Source organism: Trichinella spiralis, assembly GCF_000181795.1.
Source record: "Trichinella spiralis strain ISS 195 chromosome Unknown Scfld2, whole genome shotgun sequence".
NCBI lineage: Eukaryota > Metazoa > Nematoda > Enoplea > Trichinellida > Trichinellidae > Trichinella > Trichinella spiralis.
In genome coordinates, this window is record NW_003526941.1 from 4,491,494 (window position 1) to 4,512,968 (window position 21,475).

At 34.9% G+C, this 21,475-nt stretch overlaps 4 protein-coding genes across 4 annotated transcripts; all 4 read right to left on the minus strand.

Moving 5' to 3' along the window:
* Nucleotides 1–1,148: 1,148 nt before the first annotated feature.
* Nucleotides 1,149–5,626, minus strand: Tsp_03493 (probable phospholipid-transporting ATPase ID). The gene is made up of 10 exons (XM_003379794.1): nt 5,522–5,626; nt 5,322–5,423; nt 4,806–5,207; nt 4,524–4,741; nt 4,179–4,437; nt 3,627–4,082; nt 2,527–3,492; nt 2,349–2,458; nt 1,584–2,019; nt 1,149–1,490 (listed from the first exon to the last, which is right to left on the minus strand). The coding sequence occupies exons 1-10, from the start codon at nt 5,624–5,626 to the stop codon at nt 1,149–1,151; spliced, it is 3,396 nt and encodes a 1,131-aa protein (XP_003379842.1).
* Nucleotides 5,627–9,048: 3,422 nt separating this feature from the next.
* Nucleotides 9,049–9,759, minus strand: Tsp_03494 (hypothetical protein). The gene is made up of 2 exons (XM_003379795.1): nt 9,599–9,759; nt 9,049–9,496 (listed from the first exon to the last, which is right to left on the minus strand). Exons 1-2 carry the CDS (start codon nt 9,757–9,759, stop codon nt 9,049–9,051), a joined length of 609 nt encoding a protein of 202 aa, XP_003379843.1.
* A 262-nt stretch (nt 9,760–10,021) lies between these two features.
* Nucleotides 10,022–11,078, minus strand: Tsp_03495 (proteasome subunit beta type-2). The gene is made up of 6 exons (XM_003379796.1): nt 10,853–11,078; nt 10,661–10,783; nt 10,532–10,602; nt 10,338–10,458; nt 10,187–10,236; nt 10,022–10,114 (listed from the first exon to the last, which is right to left on the minus strand). Exons 1-6 carry the CDS (start codon nt 11,076–11,078, stop codon nt 10,022–10,024), a joined length of 684 nt encoding a protein of 227 aa, XP_003379844.1.
* Nucleotides 11,079–12,257: 1,179 nt separating this feature from the next.
* Tsp_03496 (solute carrier family 12 member 2) lies at nt 12,258–16,995 on the minus strand. The gene is made up of 14 exons (XM_003379797.1): nt 16,753–16,995; nt 16,599–16,682; nt 16,340–16,511; nt 15,980–16,119; nt 15,216–15,667; nt 15,057–15,153; nt 14,638–14,748; nt 14,307–14,583; nt 14,026–14,216; nt 13,736–13,944; nt 13,209–13,633; nt 12,861–12,978; nt 12,561–12,768; nt 12,258–12,461 (listed from the first exon to the last, which is right to left on the minus strand). The coding sequence occupies exons 1-14, from the start codon at nt 16,993–16,995 to the stop codon at nt 12,258–12,260; spliced, it is 2,931 nt and encodes a 976-aa protein (XP_003379845.1).
* Nucleotides 16,996–21,475: the final 4,480 nt, after the last annotated feature.

The following is a 21,475-nucleotide window of genomic DNA, read 5'->3' on the forward strand; positions in this document are numbered from 1 at the left end:
TCGATGAGTTATATACTTTATGATTAATATTTGATTTTCTTTCCGCAAATCAAAATTTCCATGAAAATTGTGCTAAACATGTAGTACGCTTACTTTTCGTTATTCTCAGCAAACAATCTCTACGTCCGTTGATGCAAAATCGAACAAACAACAAGATATGAGATAGAACTTTACAATATTAAGGATAATATTCCTTCGCACATCTAGAAGCGATTGGTTAGCCCAAATAAAGTAAATTAAATAAAGTTATTATTAAAGTTTTAAAGCGGAAGTTACGTCAAATTATTTCATCATTATTAGGCGTGTCTCGTTAACATGCAAATTTCCATTCGTTCATTGCCTTCCCGTTTGTTTGCTTAGCAAGTAAAGCTTGCTACAAACGTCGACTTTACATTCGCCAAATCTAACCTCAGCTACATTTTAAACCTACTATAATGTAAAAATAGTAGACATTTATAAAGTACTAATAGTAAAAGTTTATAAGGTAATAAATAGTAGAGATAAAAATAAAAAATCACATACTTGACAATTTGTTAATGAAATTATTCATAATGCAGGATAATGCTTGCTGATGAAAAGCAGGACAACCATGATGACTGATGGATGAATGCTGCAGATGATAAAATATTTTTGCGTAGAAAAACAATAAATAGTTGCAGAAAATGAGAAGCGCATTCAGTTGAACAATTTAATAATCTTCACCCTGTGACAAATGCACGAAAAAGGATTTCCATCAATAACAGTATTAATTTCTGTATATTAAAAGGAAAATGATGCACATTGCATTTTCAATGTAAAGCAATTGCTCGTGTTCAACAGAGAGAAAAGAGAATAGAAACAACAGTCTGATGATCATCATGATGAAATGAAAAGATATATTTTAATATGATGTGCAAAAAATAATACGATTTGAAAGATGAAAATTGTTTTTACACAATTTGTCTTTTTGAGTTGTATATATTTTAAAAAGAAAAACAGATTATTATTATTATTATTGTTATGAATGAATATTCGTGAGACGTTGGTTGTCGGTAGATGTTGCTTGAAATAAAAATAAGACAGGAAAAAATACAGTAAAATAATAACTTTGGAATAATTTGAAATTGTCAGTTTGTCTGAGAAAGTAGACAGATAGAAAAGATTTGCATTCATAGATTCGGTTGTTGGTCAGTGGAGCAAGTTGTCGATGGATCTCTGTTGATACTTGTCGAACTGCGTCGAAGTGTTTCGATCACTGTCGACAGTTTCAATTCGTTTTTCCACTGTCTCATATTCAAACCTTTGGTAATCATTTCGCCGAATCCAGGATGATGGGAAAAAGCGTAACTTGATCTTGTCGAAGCTCGACGACGTCGAAGTGAACTGGCCGTAGTCAACGATTGCAATGGCACTTCGGAAAGGCGCCCTTGCAGACGACGCAAATTCTGCTTGACGCGTATTCGATCCGACAACGACGGAAACACGTCAACCCAGAAGAACCGTACCGATATCTGAAATATAAGCAGCAAGCATTAATAAGTTGCTAGCAATTTGGATTCGACTGTGAAGAGTGACGAACAAATCCGTTCACTGATCGGACGTACGTGGGGCAGCATGAGCAGTACAACAATCAGCAAAATTGACAACCAAAAGTTTGGATAAACGAACATCTCCATAGCGGTACCGTATCCGTTGTGGTGGAGGACGTCGAAAGGCAACAGTTCGTAATAGACAAGTGCGACGAAAAAATAAAACGCCAACGAGCCCCAGACGAAAATGTGGTTGATCAACGTCCAATAGGCAGTGTCGAGCGCAATTTGCGCCGTCACAGTAACAATCAGAGCGGTAAATATGGTAAACGACAGTGCTTGCATGCTTTGTGCGGAACTTTTGCCACCGAAGTCGACATTTTCACTCAACGCGGCGTAGGGAATGAAAAACAAAACGCCCGAACTGAAAAAGCCCCTCAACACGGAATACGTGAATATGCGCATGTTGAAGTAAAGATTCTGCTGTCCTGGAATGTACAGTTCGGGATAACTGAAAGAAAACAAATAAAACGATACAAATTTTGAATACTCTTTTTCCTTTCTTCATCTTTACAGTCTCTAACTATAAACTAATAATAAAAGAAACAAACAGCAACGTAAAATTAGATGTATTATTTATTATTTATTGTGCGATAATTTTCAAAATAGAAATGAAAAAAATCACCTCTCCAAAATAAAATGAAAATAAAAAAGAAAACACATAATAATATACGGCTCATCTGACAGATAACCAGCAAAGCTGATCACTTATAATCAAGCCGGCTGAGATTGATTGTTTCATCGAATAACAAATTGTATATATGAACAACAAGTACATACCGCAAACTGTTTTTGTCGCTGACATCCTGATCGAACACTCCAACACCGATAACTGGTAAAGCGGTAAAAAACAAATTGTAACAAGCAATAAACAATGGATCATAGATAGTCTAAATAAAAATTAAAAGTAATTAATAAAAATGAAAAGATTTAATAAAATTGAACAAATAATCATCACCTGAGCCGAATAGCCGCAGAAAAAGGCGAACCAAAAGTGGGCGAGCGTGAAGGCGAAATTTTTGTAAAAGAAATATTGCAAAAATTTGCACATGCGATAATAGGACCAACGACCGTGGACGAGCAGCAGACGTTCGAGGTAGCGAAATTGGGCGATGGAAAAGTCGGACGCCAGTACCGCCTGCATACCCTCTTGGCCGGATATGCCGACACCGATGTGGGCAGTTTTGATCATCGACACGTCGTTGGCACCGTCGCCGACGGCCAAAGTGACCGCCTTCTGGTTCCGTTTGACCAACGACACGACGAGAGCTTTTTGCAACGGAGTCACTCGACAACAGATGACCGCCTTGCAGGCGGTGGCGACTTTCAAAAATTGCAATTCCAGAGTCGGCTGCAACGCGTGGACCAAACTGTGACCGTTGACCACCAGCGCATAGCCGTCCAAACGATCGACGGATGTATGACCAACGACGTTGCAGGACGAATTCGAATCATTCGCCATTACGATGATCGGATCACCGTTGCCGTTGCCGTTGCCGTTGCCGAGACAAATTTGCTGTTCGATGCGTTCGAGTTGGAAACGAACGTCGTCAATTTTCGACCCGTCCACTATGAACACCTCTTTCAAATTGACCGTCAACAGACGACACGAATATCCAATGTTGATTGCCGTCTCCTGTTTGTCGCCGGTCAGTACCCAAATTTTGATGTTGGCCGCGATCAAATTGGCAATCGTCTCCGGTACACCGTCTTGCAATTTATCTTCGATCGCTGTCGCGCCCAACAACGTCATGCCGGTCTCGATTTCGTCGTAAATTGCGTCCATTTTGTCTTGTCGATTTTCCAACGACAAGCTGGCCTCGTGGCATCGTTTCTGCCATTGTTCGTAATAATCGACACTGATCTCTTTGTAGGCAAGACAAAGTGTGCGCAAGCCGTCGCTGGCAAATTTGTCCAAATGTGCCTAGAAATCAAAAAGGTGTATGGATTGGATGGGATATCATTTTTGTTTTCTACCCCTCATCCACACACTTATCATCCAGCCAATCCCCCCCCCAACCCCGCTCTAGCTCAAAAAGTAGGCAAATGTACCTATACCTGGGTAGTCGAGTAGAGATGATCAGCAGGTGAGGCGGTGATTCGGCGCAAAATTACCGTATCAGCACCTTTGCAGTAGAGTTGGATTTTGTTGTTCTTCTTGACGATCACCGACATCCGCTTGCGAACGTTGTTGAAATCCAAAATCCACAACAATTCGTATTCTTCTTCGACGCCCATCACTTCGACGCTTATCGATCTGGGCGTTCTGGACAAGAATACATAGCCGAAACAACGAGCCGCGATTGTCAACGCCGCCTCGTCCGGACTTTGGGCTTGATATTCCAAACGGTTCGTCTTCATTTCCGACATGACCGTATGGCAGAGGGACAAACAACGCCAGTACTCATCGACAGCAGCCAGTCGTTGTTTGGTATGTTTTAACAATTTGTGATCGTAGAAGACAAATTTATCATCTGCCCATTTGTTGTCGGAAAAGCTAATCGGGCGTGGAGCCTGAATAATAATAAGAAAAAAAACCAAATTAACAAAACAAATTAGCAAACAAAATTAAACGCATTCCCCCTCCCCCCACCAACACCAATACCATACCCCTCCTTTTCCACGAACTTTATCCTGTTCCACTTGTTCAGGCATGTCGCCGTAAAGAACACCATTAATAGAACATTTGTTGAATGTCATAATATTCTGCGTCAAAGTTCCAGTTTTGTCACTGAAAATGTACTGGATTTGCCCGAGCTCTTCGTTCAGTGTTGTAGTGCGCGACTTGGCCGCCGTATCCATCGGCGCGTAGTAGAGATTTTCGTCCCAATTGATCCACCAAGAATGACAGACGCGAATTATTTCGACACTAAAATGTGGAATTCAATCAAATAAAACTGGGGGGAGGGGAGACAAAGAAAAAAACAAAGTTTTTTTTTGGTTTTTTTTACAAACCTGACGTAAAGAGAAATTGGTACTACAGTGTTCAAAAGAATTGCGTAAGAGAAAAAGACGAGAAAAGCAATGAAAACAACCGTCGCGGTAGTGGTCGAATGTTGTTCGACAAACGAATCCCACGGTAGAAAAGCTTGAAAATTTTTACCCGTCGTCCATTCCCAAGTGCCGCACAACACTGCAGAGATCATGCACATCGATAACAAGAACAAGACAATCTGCAACAATATTAATAATAATAATAAATATACACATATACGGTGGATGGAAAATTAATTTTACCCCAATAATAAGAACGTTCAAAAAACGATCCAAGCTGGTGCGTTTGAAAAATGTTTTGCCACTGTTCATCATCAGCTTGGTATCACGGCCGGCAAAAATGACCACACCGAAGCACCATTTCGTGTTGCGCAACACGCAACCGCGCAAAAGCATCTTCTCGTTGTCCAACGAGTAGGTTTTCTCTTTCCAAATCAGACGACCCTGGAACGAACTGAGACAATTGTTCGGCGCTTCGCATTGGATATCGCCGTCAAAATTGCTAATTTGAATCAAATCGTCGCCCATCGCGGCCGTTTCCGGCAAAGCTTGCTTCGCTTTGAGGTTCGTTTCGCCGTCAAGTTCGGCCGTTTCAATGTAACAAAGACCGTGCGGTTCACTTGTCGACAACAACAACAAATCTGCCTGCAAAAATCAAAAATATAAAAACAAACAAACAAACAAACAAACAAACAAATAAATAATCTTTTTTTATATTTTTTGTACAGCAACAAAATTGTCATTCTCCATTCGAATCACATCCCCGACACGAACGTTCTGCCATTTTTCTTCGACCACTTGACCACCTCGTACTACTTGCGATTTTCGATTGTTAACTTGATTATCACTTCGGTGCCTCTGCTAAAATTTTCCAATTAAAAAACAATCTTTGCAATCAACCAATCAACAACAACACATCAAATCTTCTTTCTCATTGCTTAATTTTTCTCAATTAACACATTCCTAGCTAGATTCGAATTGCTCAAATTCACAACATTCTCACGACTCGTCGTTCTCCTAAATATTCTTCCAATACTCATCACAATTTCACACATGCCAAACATTGTTCTTTTATTTCCTTTGAAAATGAACGCACAACACATCCCAACAAAAATACCATCGATAAATAAAAATTTTGTTAAGAAAAAAAAATTTTCATTTCAAAAACTAAGCTAATTAACACTGAAAACGGTAACAACATTTCAGATTTTTTTTTAATTTTGATATCAACAAAATCAATTGTTCATTTAAAATCTCATTTCAAATGGAAAATTCAGCTTGTTTTGAAAACAAACAAAATAATGCTTCAATTCAAAGATCCCCCACGCACGTCATACAAAATCATGAGAAGTTGGAAAAAAACAAGTACACTAATAAAATGTCAACAAGTACAACATCATTAACAAAAAGTCATCCACCAATTAATAATAGTCATAATTCATTCGAGCATTCTTTACAAAAATATTTAAAAAATATCAAAATTAACAAAAATTACACAACAATTAAATTTTTTTCTCGTTGTGATCATAAAGAGTATTTTATCCACTACCAATTAATTATGTTTAAATGAGAAAATGTTCAATTTGATGATATTTTATTTTGAAAAGAAACAATTGCCGTTGTAAAATTACCCTACGGGTTACTGTAACAGAATGCGTATCATGACAGAAGTTGATTATTGAAAATCACGAACCAGTTCGTATTTCAATTACTAGTTTAGTATAGTTAGACAAAAACAGTCAAGTTATCAGCACGTTCATCCTGACACAGCATTCATCAAATTGAATTGATTCATCAAAATAACAATAACGATAACAGGTAACAAGGATCTAATAAATAAATAAACAAATGAATAATTACCAAATCGTCAAAAGCATCTTTGGCAGCAGTCAACGACAGTACAGCGACGAGAGGAAGAATGGTGGTCAGAGATGTTAAAGAAGAAATTTGTGGAATAAGCTTGAAAAAACAACCAACTACAGTTTCAAACGAAATAAAATCGACAAGGAACAAACAAAATTTACCTGCAATATCATAAGAATAAGAAAATAAAAATTGGCCAATCTTTGGAATTGTTCAAATAAATTCTTTGGTAAAAATGTGAACAGATTGTACTTGGATGTGCGTATGAAATTTCTCTGAATAATAATAATAATATTATTATTAAAGAAAAGTAAAATTTGCAGATTGAAATTTTCCAATACCGCATAGTCGAATTGTTCATTGTATTCACGGTCGTTGGCTCGAAGCCGTCGTTCAACTTCAGAAACTGTCCAATATTAAAGTAAAAAAAAAGAATATACAGAACACCATATATCAGTTTAATGTTTTTTAAAATAATAAAAAGTAAAACTTTAAAAAACAACTTTACCATTATCTTGCGGATTGCGCTTTCGCTTCTTTTTGAATTTTTTCAACATTTTGCTGATCACGGCCGCCGTATTTGGCATGAAACAAACGTCCCTTGTTGTCAGTCGCCCATTTCTAATTGGAATAAAATATCAAAACAAAAAATAAATAAAATTAAAACGACGAATAAACAATGAAAAAGCAACAAATAGAAGAAGAAGAAGAAGAAGAAACATTTCCGTGCCATGACCAAAACACAGAACCGACATGAAAGAAATGACTGCTGTCGGCCATGTCCCCAATTCGGGACGACATGACCGCTTGTGGTCCAACAACTATTCCTGTAACAAGTTGTAGTTGGTCTCGCCTTTATTACTAGTCCCAATAGCAAAACAACTCTCTATTCACAAAAAGCATTCAACTCAATTAATGATAACAATACATTATTCCTGTTCGGAATACAATTTTTAAAAGCAAAACAAACAAACAAACAAACAAACAAATGAATGTTTTGAATTTGAGAAAAAAAAAGAATCAATAAATGTCGTATATTCAAATTGAACTATATCAATCAAGTGTGGTCATTAACGGACCTTGGCTTAATATTCGGGGTAACATTTTGGACATCCATGCCGACAACAGTAGACGGATCGTTGGACGACGATGCCATGCTTAATGTCGTCCACAAAGTGGTAAGCTGGAAAAAAGAAACCAAGAGAAAATCACCACCGATGCGAAAGAAACAGTTCACAAGCTGATCGATCTTCACTTCAACACATTCGGCTCGGCCTTGGGAAAAACAGCAATGGCCAAGCTAGCTAGCTAGCTCGTTGTCGTCGTAGTCAGCTAGCATAAAAATAACCTCACAACGTTAGCGTGTGTGTCGCTAGGCAAAGCTAGCTAGCATTGCTCTCTCTCTCTCTCTCTCTCTCCTTTGCTTACGATGGAAACGTCGGCTAGGAATTCTGGTCGCCAACAGGCAACCAACGAAATGATGAATGGTCAATTTTGAAAACCTTTTCTTTCACAGAACAACGAAATTACAAAACAATAATTGTACATTACTATTATTCAAGGGAAAATCCAACAGAAGCAGAGATGATTCGATAAACAGAGAACAAAGGACCAACAATCGGCACGAACGACGTCACGCTATTGTTGACAAATTCATCGTGACAAATAGCGTAAGCAAGTGAATTTGATTTTAAATCATCATTCTACTGTTTCCCGTAGATGATTTCGAAAGATCAAGAAAAATCAGGAATTTAATTTGAACAGTTTTAAGCAATCAACAAAAATCACTACAACTTACTGGCAGTGCGACTGTTGCAATTGACCAGGACTTGAGAGATCGTGTGCTTCTTGTACGCGGTTTGAATACATGAAAATAAATTTACAACGTACATCTAGCCTACTGGAGATGAGATCCAGCGGCCATCGACCAGAACTAACACATTCAGCCAAAGCTAATCACCAACTGACATTGCAACCAAAAATCCTGCATTTCATTCTGTATGAAAATCAAGTTCAAACTTCGAACAGAGGACAAAATAATCGCATCAATTTCAGTCGAACAATTTTTCAACAATATCGCATCAGAACAGATGGAAATGTTAAAAATTTGTTGATCAATTGTCTAATAATAAAATTTACAAACAATCACTGAATGGAAAAGCAAACATCAACGTCGCACAATTTCTCAAGTGTTTTCTCAAGTGAAGGAGAATTTCTTACGATCAAAAACAAAACGGATTGTCAAATTTTAACAATTCTTTCATTGAGAAACAAAAACAAAATGATCTACAAAATTTGGTAAAAATTTCACATAGTTGTCGGTAAAAAGGCTTACTTGATTATCTTTAAATACTGTATTGATGTAATTGAGTGATTCGCAAGGTGTGGTGGTAATTGCGCTTTGTTTTATACTACATTATTAATTTAACTTATACATATATATATATATATATAGATAGTGAAATTATTTCAGTGACGGCTAGGTGTGGGCGGAAAATTCTGTTCATTCTGTGCTGTTTCATTTCACAAAGCAACCCGTACCGCCTTTACGTTGTCGAGCAGATGGTAATTGTGCGCTTCTGTTCTCTGGTTTCCCATGGATGAAAAGGAAAATATTTTATTTCTAATTGTCGACTTGAATCCAGTATGGTTGGGCAGGTTGATGGAAATGGCGGCAGATAGTCGGGGTCTTGTGATCGGTTCCTACACGAGCTCGATCACGGCATTTTCCAAAGCTTACAGCGCCATGTCGATGCGAAATCGTATATTGGCGATTGGTGTCTGTTTCCGCAATCGTCTCATTTTCCATCCAACCAAATCGGAATTGCAAAGTGGAAATTTCGAAACCGACATTTCGATTATCAGTGAACGCATTCGAAACGGTATGATTGGGATGATTGGAGAAAACCGACACATCGCCGCCGCCAATTGTAAATCCAACTTCAGCTGTCGAACCAGCTTGTCGCCAGCTTTGGCACAGTGTATTTGTTATTTGAATAGGCAGAAAAAGTCGAAAGACGAATCGAAGATCAGTGGAAGAATTCTGCTTGTCAAACTTAGCGACGATACCACTGACGAGTATGTAAATTTGATGAACGTCTTCTTCACCGCACAAAAGCAGAATTTGATTATCGATTGCATTTCGTTGGGTCAAAATTTAGCACTAATGCAACAAGCCTGCGACATCACCGGAGGCTTGTACATGATGGTGGACAACATCGGCGCTTTGTTGCCCCACCTGATGGTCCATTATTTGTCCAATGCTGATCTGCGCAACATGTTCCAAATTCCAAAAACCAAAGTTATCGATTATCGTCCAATTTGTAGCTGTCATCACAATTTAGTCGAATGTGCCTGGGTTTGTTCTGCTTGTTTGTCAGTATTTTGCAATTTTCAACCAATATGCTCAACGTGCCAAACAGTTTTTCAAATTCCTGTCTTGCCACAAGTGGGTAAACGAAAAGAGAACGCATAGATTAATTAAATTAATTAATATTATTCCACGTTTAATTAATGCTGTTTGTTGTTCTATGGAAATTAAAAAATAATTTCCCAAAAAAATTTAATATTATTTTATCAAAGTTTCCAATCAGTGCTTACAAAACGATATTTTCTAAATCACGAACACCGTTTTTATCGATGATTTTCACTTGCAACGCTTTCACATCGACAATCAGACGCTTTCGAACCTGAAGTACAACAATAACAATCACCAAGTATTTATTTCATTAGTAGAAAACAAACAAATCATTCATTATTACTTCTTGAAAGCATGCCTTCAACGCATCCATTGCTTCTTCGAATGTAAAATCTATTCACAGAAAAACAGTGTAATTAATGAAATACTGTACAATTGAGGAAAACTTTTACTTTCGTTGTAAATTCTGTCCAGTATGCTGTAAGTGAAAAAACCGCCGTAACCAAACATCAAATACGGACCGGTGAACTGCGTACCCAAATAGTCGATCATTGATAAATATGGACCTTCTTGTTCGTCATAGCCGGCTAATATCATGTTCACTAGGTGTGGGGTCTGCGCGAAGAGACGATAAATTCAATTCAACAATGATATTACCATGACATTTTATTTTTCCACATCTACTTACCGCAGTGCGAAGACGGTCAATGATTGTCTTGCGCGCAAATGCGGCAATATTTTTTGGACTCAACTTGAAGCCTAGATTGAACAAAATTAATCGCGTTTATTATAATAAATCATGCAAATCTGAACGAACCGTGACGAAAATTGTACAAGTGCATGTTCCGCTCGATATATTCGCCAAAGACATCAGCTTCACCGCCGTCGCCTACGACTACCATTGCACAAGAATCGGTCGGTAAATAAAATTTATTATCCGCTAAAAGAAATTTTTAGTTTTAGAAGAATGCATGATATGAGTTATTTTCAAATGTTGCAAACATTAAACTATACTTTCTGTCATCATCCAGACTTGTTGCATGCACATCGTGTCCGCAGCGATTAAAACAAATTCTTTTGTTTTCATTCCGAAAAGATAGTTCAACATTTTGTGCTTTTGTACTTGTTATTCTAAAACTTAAACTTTTCCATAAACGAAAAACAGAAACTGAACGACAACAATATGCAACTGAACAACACTGGAAGCAAATAGCAACATTATCTTCAAAACTCATGTTCGTAAAAAAACAACCATAATTGAACATAATGCAATGTAATGGAATAGAATGAAAAATTATTTCAACTTGAATGCAAATTAGCACAGAAATGATAAAAAAGTTTTTTAAATAAACACCCGAAAAAGTAACTTTCTTCATTTACAATACAGTAGTAAGTGATTTGCAAGATTTATTGTATTACAGTGTAAATTTTTAATAAATAATTATTATCAGCCAATGTATAAGTGGCAACTGAAAACAAATAAAGACGATTATAGTAATAATAATAATAATACAGAAGTAGCATTACATAAAAACGCATTAACTTTTCATTAATGAAAAATCAACGCCAAATTTTTACTACTCTTAATAATGGAGCAAATACCAGCCTAGGTTCATGCGCGAATGCATGGCATATTTCAGCAGTTGGTTCATTAGAAAATTTTCATATGCTTTAAATTTAGAAAATCGCTGTACTGTACGTATCATATCACTCACTCAATTATGAGTGAAACTTGTTTGCATAATGTCATTATCAATAAAATTGTCAATCATGGTTACAAATAGAATGAAATTATAAAAACGACAAAGTTAAAAGAAAAAAGATTTCGGTTCATCTTTCCGATTCATAAAATAACAAAATCAAGTGATAAAAGTTGAATGAATAATTGTTTTCAAATGAATGTTCAATAAAAGAAAAATTTACTTTATCATTTCCAAGTTACTGAGAACAAATTATTATACACATTTGCATAATCATCAATTTATACGGAATTATATTTCGAATCAGTTCTCGCAATATATGATAATGAATGTATCGATGAACTATGGAAATCGTATCAACAACGAGAATGAGAAAAAATGAATTTTGAAAAATTTCCAATCACCCACCCAGTCAGTAGTGTGATATTCAACAATAAAGGCAAGAAAGAAGAAGAAGAAATATCTAAGTGCACAACTGTTGATTAACGTCCCATTTAGCAGTATACGCAACTGGACTAAAGCAGAGCTTTGTTCGACGACAATGCTGTTCGTTAGCTAACAGAAGTCGACATTGCCCATTTGTCCAGTAGTATAAAGTCGTAGCAAATGAAAAGCAATCAAAAATTACCATTACCATTATTCGACATCAGCATCAGTTCAACATTGGAAAATAAATTATTAGTATCTTTTTTTTCTTTTTCCAAACATGCATCGTTAAGAATAAAAAGTAAGAACAGTTTTTTGATTGCCCCTCACAAACAACACCGGTGGTAGATCTTGCGACAACATTTCAAGAAAAGTCATATACAAATAAGCTGGCTCTCGACCTTTACGTGGAACTGGCAACGAAACAACAACCAATGTTGCCTCTTTGGAATGTTTTTGAAGAAGTTCATAAGCCAACAATTGTCGATTTATCTGAAAATAAAAGAAAAAAAACAAGAAATTCATTCATATTCATATTCATATTCATGAAGCATAATTAATTCAATGCGAGATGTGTGTTTATCTGCTCACTCTTCCTTGCAAATTTCGCAAATGTTCGTCCGTTATGAACAGATCACCCAATTGAAAATCACAATTGCTCGAATTTTCATCCACCATAAATGCCTTCAGTAAATTGTGAAACTTGTCGACAGTCGCCTTAGCCGGAATGGTCAAAAGATCTGGCAACACGTACACACTGGCGTAGGAGATGCGAAATTTCGCTAATAAAGCTTTCAAGCTAAATATTATTGTAAAAAAAACCACATCAGTCGATTAACACCAAAAAAAACAAATAATTATCACTATATTGTACAATATTCCAATGTGTACTTTTTCTCTTCTTCGACAATGTTGTCCACATTTTGTGCTTTGGTGAATACACGCAACTTGGCACCTTCCAAGTAAGATTTCGTTTGCGTTAACAAGTGAGAAATCAACAACGTCAACCCTAGAAAAGAACCACAGTAGTCAGTCCACTTGAATAAATATAGCAATTAAGATGAATTGAATGAAAATTATGAATTTTCAAACACATATTACACATCAATTGAATAAACTGAACAAACTGAACAAGAACAAAAATAGAAACAGCAGAATACAAATGGAAATGATAATTATAGAATAAATAATTGCAATTTCAATTGTACATTTCACAAACAACAAAAAATTGTCACCAACCTCCGTCATCAGAAAGCCACCAAACATCTATTGTAGCATCTTTACGTTTACGCCGAAATTGATTTATAGCTACACTGAGACCTTTGGCAGCTATTGATTGTTTATTGTTGACGGGCCGTTTTGGAATTTTATCTTTTTCAAATATTATTCCACTGTTCAGTAGCTTTTTCCACTTTGCTATTGGCTCTTTGTTGGCATTTCCACTTTTTTCCGCAGTTTCGGTCGATGGGATTTTGTTGCACGAATTGCCGTTGTTCAACGTGCTCAAATCATCGGTGCTGATTCTCGGCCGGTAAAATTGTTTAATCATCAACGGATTCAACAGTTCAGCACCGTCCGAATCGTGTTTTTCAATAAAATCAGAAAAATCAAACCCAGAACTCAGTCTCAAAATACACAAAGCCATATCATGATTGAAGCATTCACTAAATAAATAAATAAATTAATTAATTTTTTTAATTAACAATTAAAAAAACTTCGTTTACTGTATAATGCAAAGATAATTGCTCATCTCTTTTTTGGAACACGTACGCCAGTCAGATTTGTAGCCGAGAAAAACAATATTTGGACAAAGCTTACCCATACCGCTCGTTTGAAATAGCATTTCAATACCGTTGTTAAAATTGTCAATTACAACCGGAGCGTAGAATGCTTTGATTTTACGTCGTCTAAGCCAACCGTACATCAGCACCGTCCACTGATTGAGCATATGACAAATTTCTGATGGATTTTCCAGCTTTTAAATGAAAAAAATTATTATAATATATGCATTTTCCAATAAAAACTGATCGCTTACGACAATCACATGGCCGCAAACCATCAAACTTATATCTTTTGTAATGCTGCGGACAAAGTCTAACATACATGGACGAGTGACAGGATTGCCAGCTAGTACTAACACTTGGGGACGATAATTTTTCACGTGCTCTTCAGTGCTCATCAAATGAAGCATATCATGCAAAGCTTTCGTATACATGTGCGCTTGACCACTGGAACCCCAATTGACAGCTTCAACAAAAATAATAAAAAGAAAAGATCCCATACATACGAGTGGATCATAGTAAAAATTAATTGTACAAATGATAAAGAAAGAATTACCTGGTCGTCTGTGCAACAGATACACATACAATGCACTGATGATAGCCAACGTAACGAGTGCTGTAGCCCAATGCAAAATAAACATTGCCGCAGTGCAAAGCAGAGCGCCCAACAATGATAGCCACATGTTGTAATATTTGAAAGCCGGTCGCCATCCAGGCGACCTGGCCAGTGATCCATCAAAGCATGCATAGTTGATCAAGGCAAACGACGCCAAATAAAGATTCGATATCAACGGTGCAACAGTGTTCAAATCGCCTGATAAATGAACAAATTTCTACTGTTGTCAAATAAATAAATTTTTCGAAAATTCAATACCAACAGAAATCACCGCTAAACCAATAAGAGCAACAAGAGCGGTCGCTCGACGAGGTTCTTGCATAGAGCCGGATCCTTGGCCAAAAATATGTATATACGGATATAAACGATCTTTGCAAACTGCCTGAAAATCAAAATTTAAAATTTGAATTGAAATTTAACAAGTCAATTGCACCTGAATTGTACGCGGCGACGAAATTAAGCAAGTTAATGAAGAACTCAAACAGGTCGCAAAAATACCTGCCGAAACAAGTGGCCCAAAAGCACTTTCCATTTCCATCACCTAGTAGAAATACTATCGACCATTTCGATCGAAAAAAGTCAAAGTATCCAGAAATTACTTTTACAGTTGCAAATACACTTTTACAGAATGAAGCAAAAGAAAAAAAATAATAATAAATAAAATTTGAAAAAAAAATTGTTTTTTTATACCTGATTATCATGAAGCAAACCGTATGCACAAGTTCCCGTAGCCGCGCAAGCGGTCAAATTACCGTTGTACAAATCAGTAATGTTGCCAGAAGCATTGCTGAAAGTTAAAATAAAATAAAATAAAATAAAACTGACGAAACAAACAATAAATAATAATACCGTAAACAAGTAGCACCAGTTAGCCATATACCAGAGAGGTAGAGAATGGTGGTCAGAAGAATGGCAAGCAGGGTACCTTTGGGTATGGATCTGTTCGGTTCGGCCAAATCACCGGAAATTCCCGCTCCGGCCATGATGCCGGTGACCGATGGAAGGTATACGCCGAACACGGTGAAAACATCTTCGCCATACCAGCCGGGTAGAAAATTTTCATAAAATGTCGACAAACGGTAGCCGGTCATACCACGAGCCGCTTTCTGCTCGGTTGGAGGCAGAAAAGTGCCAACAATGAACGTCACATAGGAGATGGAGATGATGACCAGCAGGGCGAGTTCGGTTTTCGATTCCCAAGTTACACTGATCATCACTACGGTGAATAGGAAAAGTTGCGTCAAAGCACCAATAATACGAACATCGTTGATTCCTCCGTCGATGATTTTCAAATCAGCTTGCTGAAAGAAACAATCAAAAAACTTTTATTATAAAAAATAGTTTAACTACTTTAATAAATAAATAAATAAATAAAATTGTTTAATCCCAACTAATTATTAATTAACTAACTTGTTGTGAGATAGTAATGTATAGTATTTGTAAAAATCATTTTGGGGAACAGGAAACGAATCGCCCACTATGGATGGAATAAGAAAGATGTTGTTGCAAAATTGCGACGAGAGAAAAAATCATCCAACGACAATTGAAACGAATCTCTCTCTCTCTCTCTCTTAATGAGCGTGAAATGGAAAACAAAAGCAGACGAGCCTTACGTTCAGCCAGAATTGAATCGAATCGGCAAAGCCGATCACATTCATTGCTGAATAAGCAGCATCGGCAAAGCCAAAAATCATACCCATACTTCCACCGAATTCTGGTCCGAGGGATCTCGAAAGCATGAAATAGGCCCCACCTAAATGTGAATGAAGTTAAATAGTAAATGTCATCTTTAAATCTTACTTTATTATTGGTTAAGAACAATTAAATTAAAAATAAATTGTATTTCATTTTAATTACATCAATTTCAATCGATTCAATTCTACAACAAGATCAAAAAAAATAAGAATATAAGAATGGAAACTGTGGTCTGTGGTAAACAACCAACAACGTTCAATTATTCAAACTGATATTACCTCCTTGTATTTCACCATTTGTGCAAAGAGCACACATCGACAATGCAGTGAGCGTTGTAATTATTGTACTAAATAGTACAATTAACGTGCCAAAACCGATTCCAGCTTGACCAGCTACCCATCCAAGACGCAAATACAAAGTTGCACCAAGGATGTTTAATATACATCGAATCTATACATACACATATATATGTATTATGTATTCAATAGTTAAATTGATAATAGTTTCTTTTTTTCATTAAATCAAACAAAACTTTACCAAAACTCCCCGTATCCAACCAAATTTCACTTTCGCATCCGGTGGTTTAAAAGTGCCTGCATTTGGTCCATCGGTAGAAATATCCTAAAAATTGATCAACCATACAATCCTCCATATATGGTTGAAATAGAAACAAAAAATAAAAATTGCATACTGGTTCATCGAATAAACTGCCTTCACTGACACTGATGTAATCGACAGATTCGTGCAAGTCGGTTAAGCTGGGTCTGGAAAGGCGCTTTTTCAACAATTCCTTTTGATAAATGCGAATCGTCGGTGCTTGCATTTCCATATCCATCGATACTGTTCGACTGACAAAATTCGGTTCGGAAAGTTTTTGTGAACTATGAGAATAGAAAATCGGTTCATCAGAACCCTTTTCCGGATCTTTTGCCATGATTGAGAAGAAAGAAAAGAAAAAATGGAAAATTATTCAAATCTGCAAGCTGCCGTTTTTGTTTCTTTTTTAACGACTATTTTCAAAAATTTTCTTCAATCTCGTTAATGTTGTTCTTCAATCAATTTTTTTCTTATTCTTGTACATTACACAAATCACTTTCGTTTTCTTTCAGTTGCCTAAAAATAAAAAATTGGATTATTTTATTTTATTTAAAAAAAACATACAATTATCCCTCAGGAAAACTGTAAATTCTACATGTATGCATGCACATTTAGTTGATATGTGCATACATATATGTGTGCATATATGCAACAAGCAGTGATGTTGACAATGACCGACCAATGCATTCGTTTCGTCTGATAGTTTGATTTTCGATTTTCCCTTCCCTCCTCTATCTATGCCAACTTGCTTGTAGAATAAGTGAAAACGCACGCTTGGTGTTGATTTTAACAAATTTTTCTACTAAATGTGTATGTACATCATCGATGATCACACACAGATGGCTGCTGACCGGTCGATCAAAATTAGCTAAAGCAACCAAAAGCAAGCAAGAAATGGCAAATGAAGCTTAAGGTGATAGAATGAAAAAAAAAACTAAACATCATCTACTACTTAATAGTCTCATTAATCTGGACGTTAATTTCTAATCAATCAACATGGAAGTTTGCCGTCGTTACAATTTGTCGTTTATAAGTCGACTTTACAACACTCTAAATTAATAATGATGATGATGATGATGACAATGCAATTATTCTTCTTGATAAATAATGGCTAACTGAAACCGTGACTATAAAAACCAATTGGCCAAAACTTATTGCAAACTACATATCAATCGATAAAGTAACAATAAGCACACAGATTATTAAAAATAAATAAATAAAATGTTCCATTTTTTTGTGTGAAACACAACAGCGCCAATGATATTCTTTTCTCATACAATCAATTTAATTAATAAATGAGCCCAAAAGTTGAAAATTTACTTATTATTTGAATAGTTTAGAAAAATAGAACAATTTTATAAAACAGTTTGGCAAATTAAATTATCAACGCGTAATAAATTCATTTGCAGAATTTGCGTCAAAACATATCACGTATGCGTTAATAGTAATTATCAACAATAATAATTTGCATAAGTGAAATGAAATCAATTAAAACATTACAATTCAAACATGCACAATTGGTGGAAGAAAATTGCTTACATGAAAGTTTTTTTTTCATTTCATACATTTTGTTTATTATTATTTCACAGTTAAAATGCCACATACTGTTTTTCAATGGAACGATGCTGATAAAATAAAATTGCAATAAATTGTAATAATTGAAGTTTTTATAAGGTGATTTTTGAAAAATTTTCCAAAATTAACAATTCTGAACATTGGACAAACATAAACGACTGCCCATTTAATAGGCAAATAATTTCAATTTCAACTGGACAAATCTTTCGGTCAAATGATCGAATTCATGAAAAATTATTCAAATTCGAAAACTGATTGATTTCCAAATACTGCATTCATTTATAATTAGATTTAAAAAAGGAAAAGAAAAAAAATTCTATAAATAGACATATAAATACAATAGTTAGCTTTCGACATCAAAGAATACAGGCTTGTATTACAGTTTCTGCATTGCTTGCACTTTTGTCATTTAGAAGCAATTATGTTTCATTTTCACAACCGACTGCAGTTGTAGCGCTGAAAAATGCTATCAATTTTTCACAGACAATAAAAACTTGCTACTGTATAATGCAATTTTGAAACAATTAAATTAATCATCAAAGGTGAACGTCAAACAAGAATCTGGTGTTCATTTGCAAAATTTCAAATGGTCGAATAATAATAATATATGCTTTGTCGTGCACAATTATTAAATGTAAAACAAATAAAACTGCCCTTCTGAAATTTTAATTATTATGTGAGCAAAATTCATTTCGCAATCGACCCGACGACTCAAGATCTATTTTCTCCATTTGCGCACAATTCAGCAGAGATTGCTTTGCTATGCAACTTCATCAGTGATAAATTTTCATCATCAACACCACCACCATCCATCATAGACATCACAAAAGCTCAGCATGAACAATTAAACGGCTAATTTTAGAAAAAAAGGCTACACGAAACCTTACCAATAGACACAGTATGGGCAACTCTGAAGAAGAATCAATTCTACAACTTCAAAATATGCTCAGTCAATTTTGAATATATCAGTCAGTCTGTGTGCACTTGAAGAAAACTATACCAAATGACAATATAATAATAATAATCATAATTTTTATACAACAAATATATGTACATATAAATATAGATGTATTTGGTGTTGAAAACAAAGCAACAAAGCTAGTGCAGAAAACAGGTAAAACCTGGTCAAAATTTGACAATAAAACGAGACAAGCTTGGAGCTTATCCCCATTGTGTAAGAATTTAATTTTCTTTTTGAAAATAAAATACTGTACACAAAAAGAACCACATTCAAGTGAACATATTAATATGCCAACATTGATTGTTGATTGATTTAAAGGAAAATTTTTACACCATTCTTTCGGCATTGTAGACGGACGGATTGGACGAAAAATTCACACGTCCCCGTCTGTTAAATCGTTGAACAAAGCTAAATTTCAATGAACACAATAAAAGCTTTTCAAAATTTTCATATTGTCAACGGATATTTTTGTAAATCTGTACCTATTCACTGGTTCAGAAAAAAAACTGCTTCTAACTTTTGCAATTGTTAAGCAAAAACTAGATATTTTTATTTCATCACATTTCTACATTCGATACAAGAAAGCATCTGCACAATTGTAATGAGAACTTGATGATGAGCAGAAGGAACAAGCAAAAGGGAGAAAAAGCAGAAAAATAATATCATGCAATAGAAGAAAAATATTTGAAATTTTCCAACACAGAGTTGTGTAAATTAATGTGATCAACTAAAAATAATAAATTTGAAAAATATATTTATTTACCCTCATCATTATTCGTCTGCAAGATGAATTGATGTGATTGAAATAAAACGATATACAATATATAATAATTCATTCAGGTTTTTTAAGTTTTTTTTTAAAGTTGCACCAACCATCAAACAGATTAAATATTGAATAAAACTACAAGAAGAAATGATCTTAAACAATGACAAGCACATTTCTGAATCAATGAAATTCATACACCATGTTTCACTTTCTTGTTCTAGAAAAAAAATAAAACACAATAATATTCTCCAATAACTAATACATCACAAATTACGAAAGCAAACTTCTGTTACTCACATCATCATCATCAGTCATGTTTGAGAAAAATTTATTAAAATAATTTATAAAAGATTTATTTTGAAAACAACCGCATCTACAGCAAGAATTTTCAATAAAAAATATATGTTGAAAAACAAGAAAAAAAACAAATAAATACTCTCAGCTATAAAGCAGAAGAAGCATGCATGTTATGAGAAAATTGAAAATTTTTCACAACATTACTTTCACACTCGGTGAATGCTAGAGTTAGTTAGCATTGCCAACAGTGAAAAAGCAACTGGCTGCATATCGCAATGCAGCTTTTGGCAAAGCTGAAGAAAAATTTCAATAAAAAAAAGAAAATGCATTATCACCATTTTACACAGTCGATCGAGTGAATTTGAATAAAAATAAAATGAAAATTAATAAATCCAATCTATATATATCGTACCAATGGAACAATGGATGATTAACAAATAGCATTGGCACTAAAACTGAAATTACAAAATTCACTAATGCAAAAGAAAATCATCAAACTTTCAATCTGAATATTCTTTTTTTAATGCTACTCTAACAACGACGATGACGACAACGATTATAGATATTTTTTAACATCATTCAAATGAAACGGATCTAATTTATAAAATTACTTTTTATGTTATTTTTTCATTTTTCAACAAAAAGAAAATTTAAATTAACTAATCAGACGGTTTTATTCACATATACATATACATATATATCTGTTTTTTGTTGTTGAAAATGATTTTTATTCAACATTTCTCTCATTTCCTGCACATTTGTCGAACAAACTTACAAAATTCGAATCAACAAACCCCTTATACTACTGCTACTACTACTACTACTACACAACTACTACTCTCATTTGTCATTGCTTGTTGAAAACTTTCCAACTATATTATACTCTCTGAAAAGGTATTGATCTGAGGGAAAAAATGATAATAATAAAAATAAAATTACAATAAATAACGCAAACGGGATTGATTGTATGTATAATGGAAAAAAATTTTTTTATTATTCTTCATTTATCAAAAAAAAGCTACTGATTTTCAAACTGAGACAAATTAGAATAAAATAGCCACAAATTGGAAATGAAATTGAGAGAAAAAAACGATGCTTTCATCGCAGATGATCGATCAATAATAAATGCCAAATTATGCTTTCAGCAAAAACATTATGTACCAAAATATACAGTAATAATTAGTAACGTTATCAAGAAACAACAGTTTCACGTCAACG

Excerpts from the sequence above, each read along its gene's own strand:
- Tsp_03493 (XM_003379794.1), bottom strand. The coding sequence starts at position 5,626 with ATGTTTGGCATGTGTGAAATTGTGATGAGTATTGGAAGAATATTTAGG. Across the intron at positions 3,493-3,626 it reads ATCTCTACTCGACTACCCAG|GCACATTTGGACAAATTTGC; the intron begins GTATAGGTACAT and ends TTTGATTTCTAG. Across the intron at positions 2,020-2,348 it reads AGCGACAAAAACAGTTTGCG|TTATCCCGAACTGTACATTC; the intron begins GTATGTACTTGT and ends GTTTTCTTTCAG.
- Tsp_03494 (XM_003379795.1), bottom strand. The coding sequence starts at position 9,759 with ATGACAGCTACAAATTGGACGATAATCGATAACTTTGGTTTTTGGAAT. Across the intron at positions 9,497-9,598 it reads TCCGGTGATGTCGCAGGCTT|TGGTATCGTCGCTAAGTTTG; the intron begins GTTGCATTAGTG and ends CATACTCGTCAG.
- Tsp_03495 (XM_003379796.1), bottom strand. The coding sequence starts at position 11,078 with ATGAGTTTTGAAGATAATGTTGCTATTTGCTTCCAGTGTTGTTCAGTT. Across the intron at positions 10,459-10,531 it reads TTGACCGTCTTCGCACTGCG|ACCCCACACCTAGTGAACAT; the intron begins GTAAGTAGATGT and ends CTCTTCGCGCAG. Across the intron at positions 10,115-10,186 it reads TGAAGGCATGCTTTCAAGAA|GTTCGAAAGCGTCTGATTGT; the intron begins GTAATAATGAAT and ends GTTGTACTTCAG.
- Tsp_03496 (XM_003379797.1), bottom strand. The coding sequence starts at position 16,995 with ATGGCAAAAGATCCGGAAAAGGGTTCTGATGAACCGATTTTCTATTCT. Across the intron at positions 15,154-15,215 it reads ACTGGTGCTACTTGTTTACG|CAATGCTTCTGGCAACATTA; the intron begins GTATTATTATTT and ends TTTAACTTTCAG. Across the intron at positions 13,634-13,735 it reads TACAAATCTGACTGGCGTAC|TGAATGCTTCAATCATGATA; the intron begins GTGTTCCAAAAA and ends TTATTTATTTAG.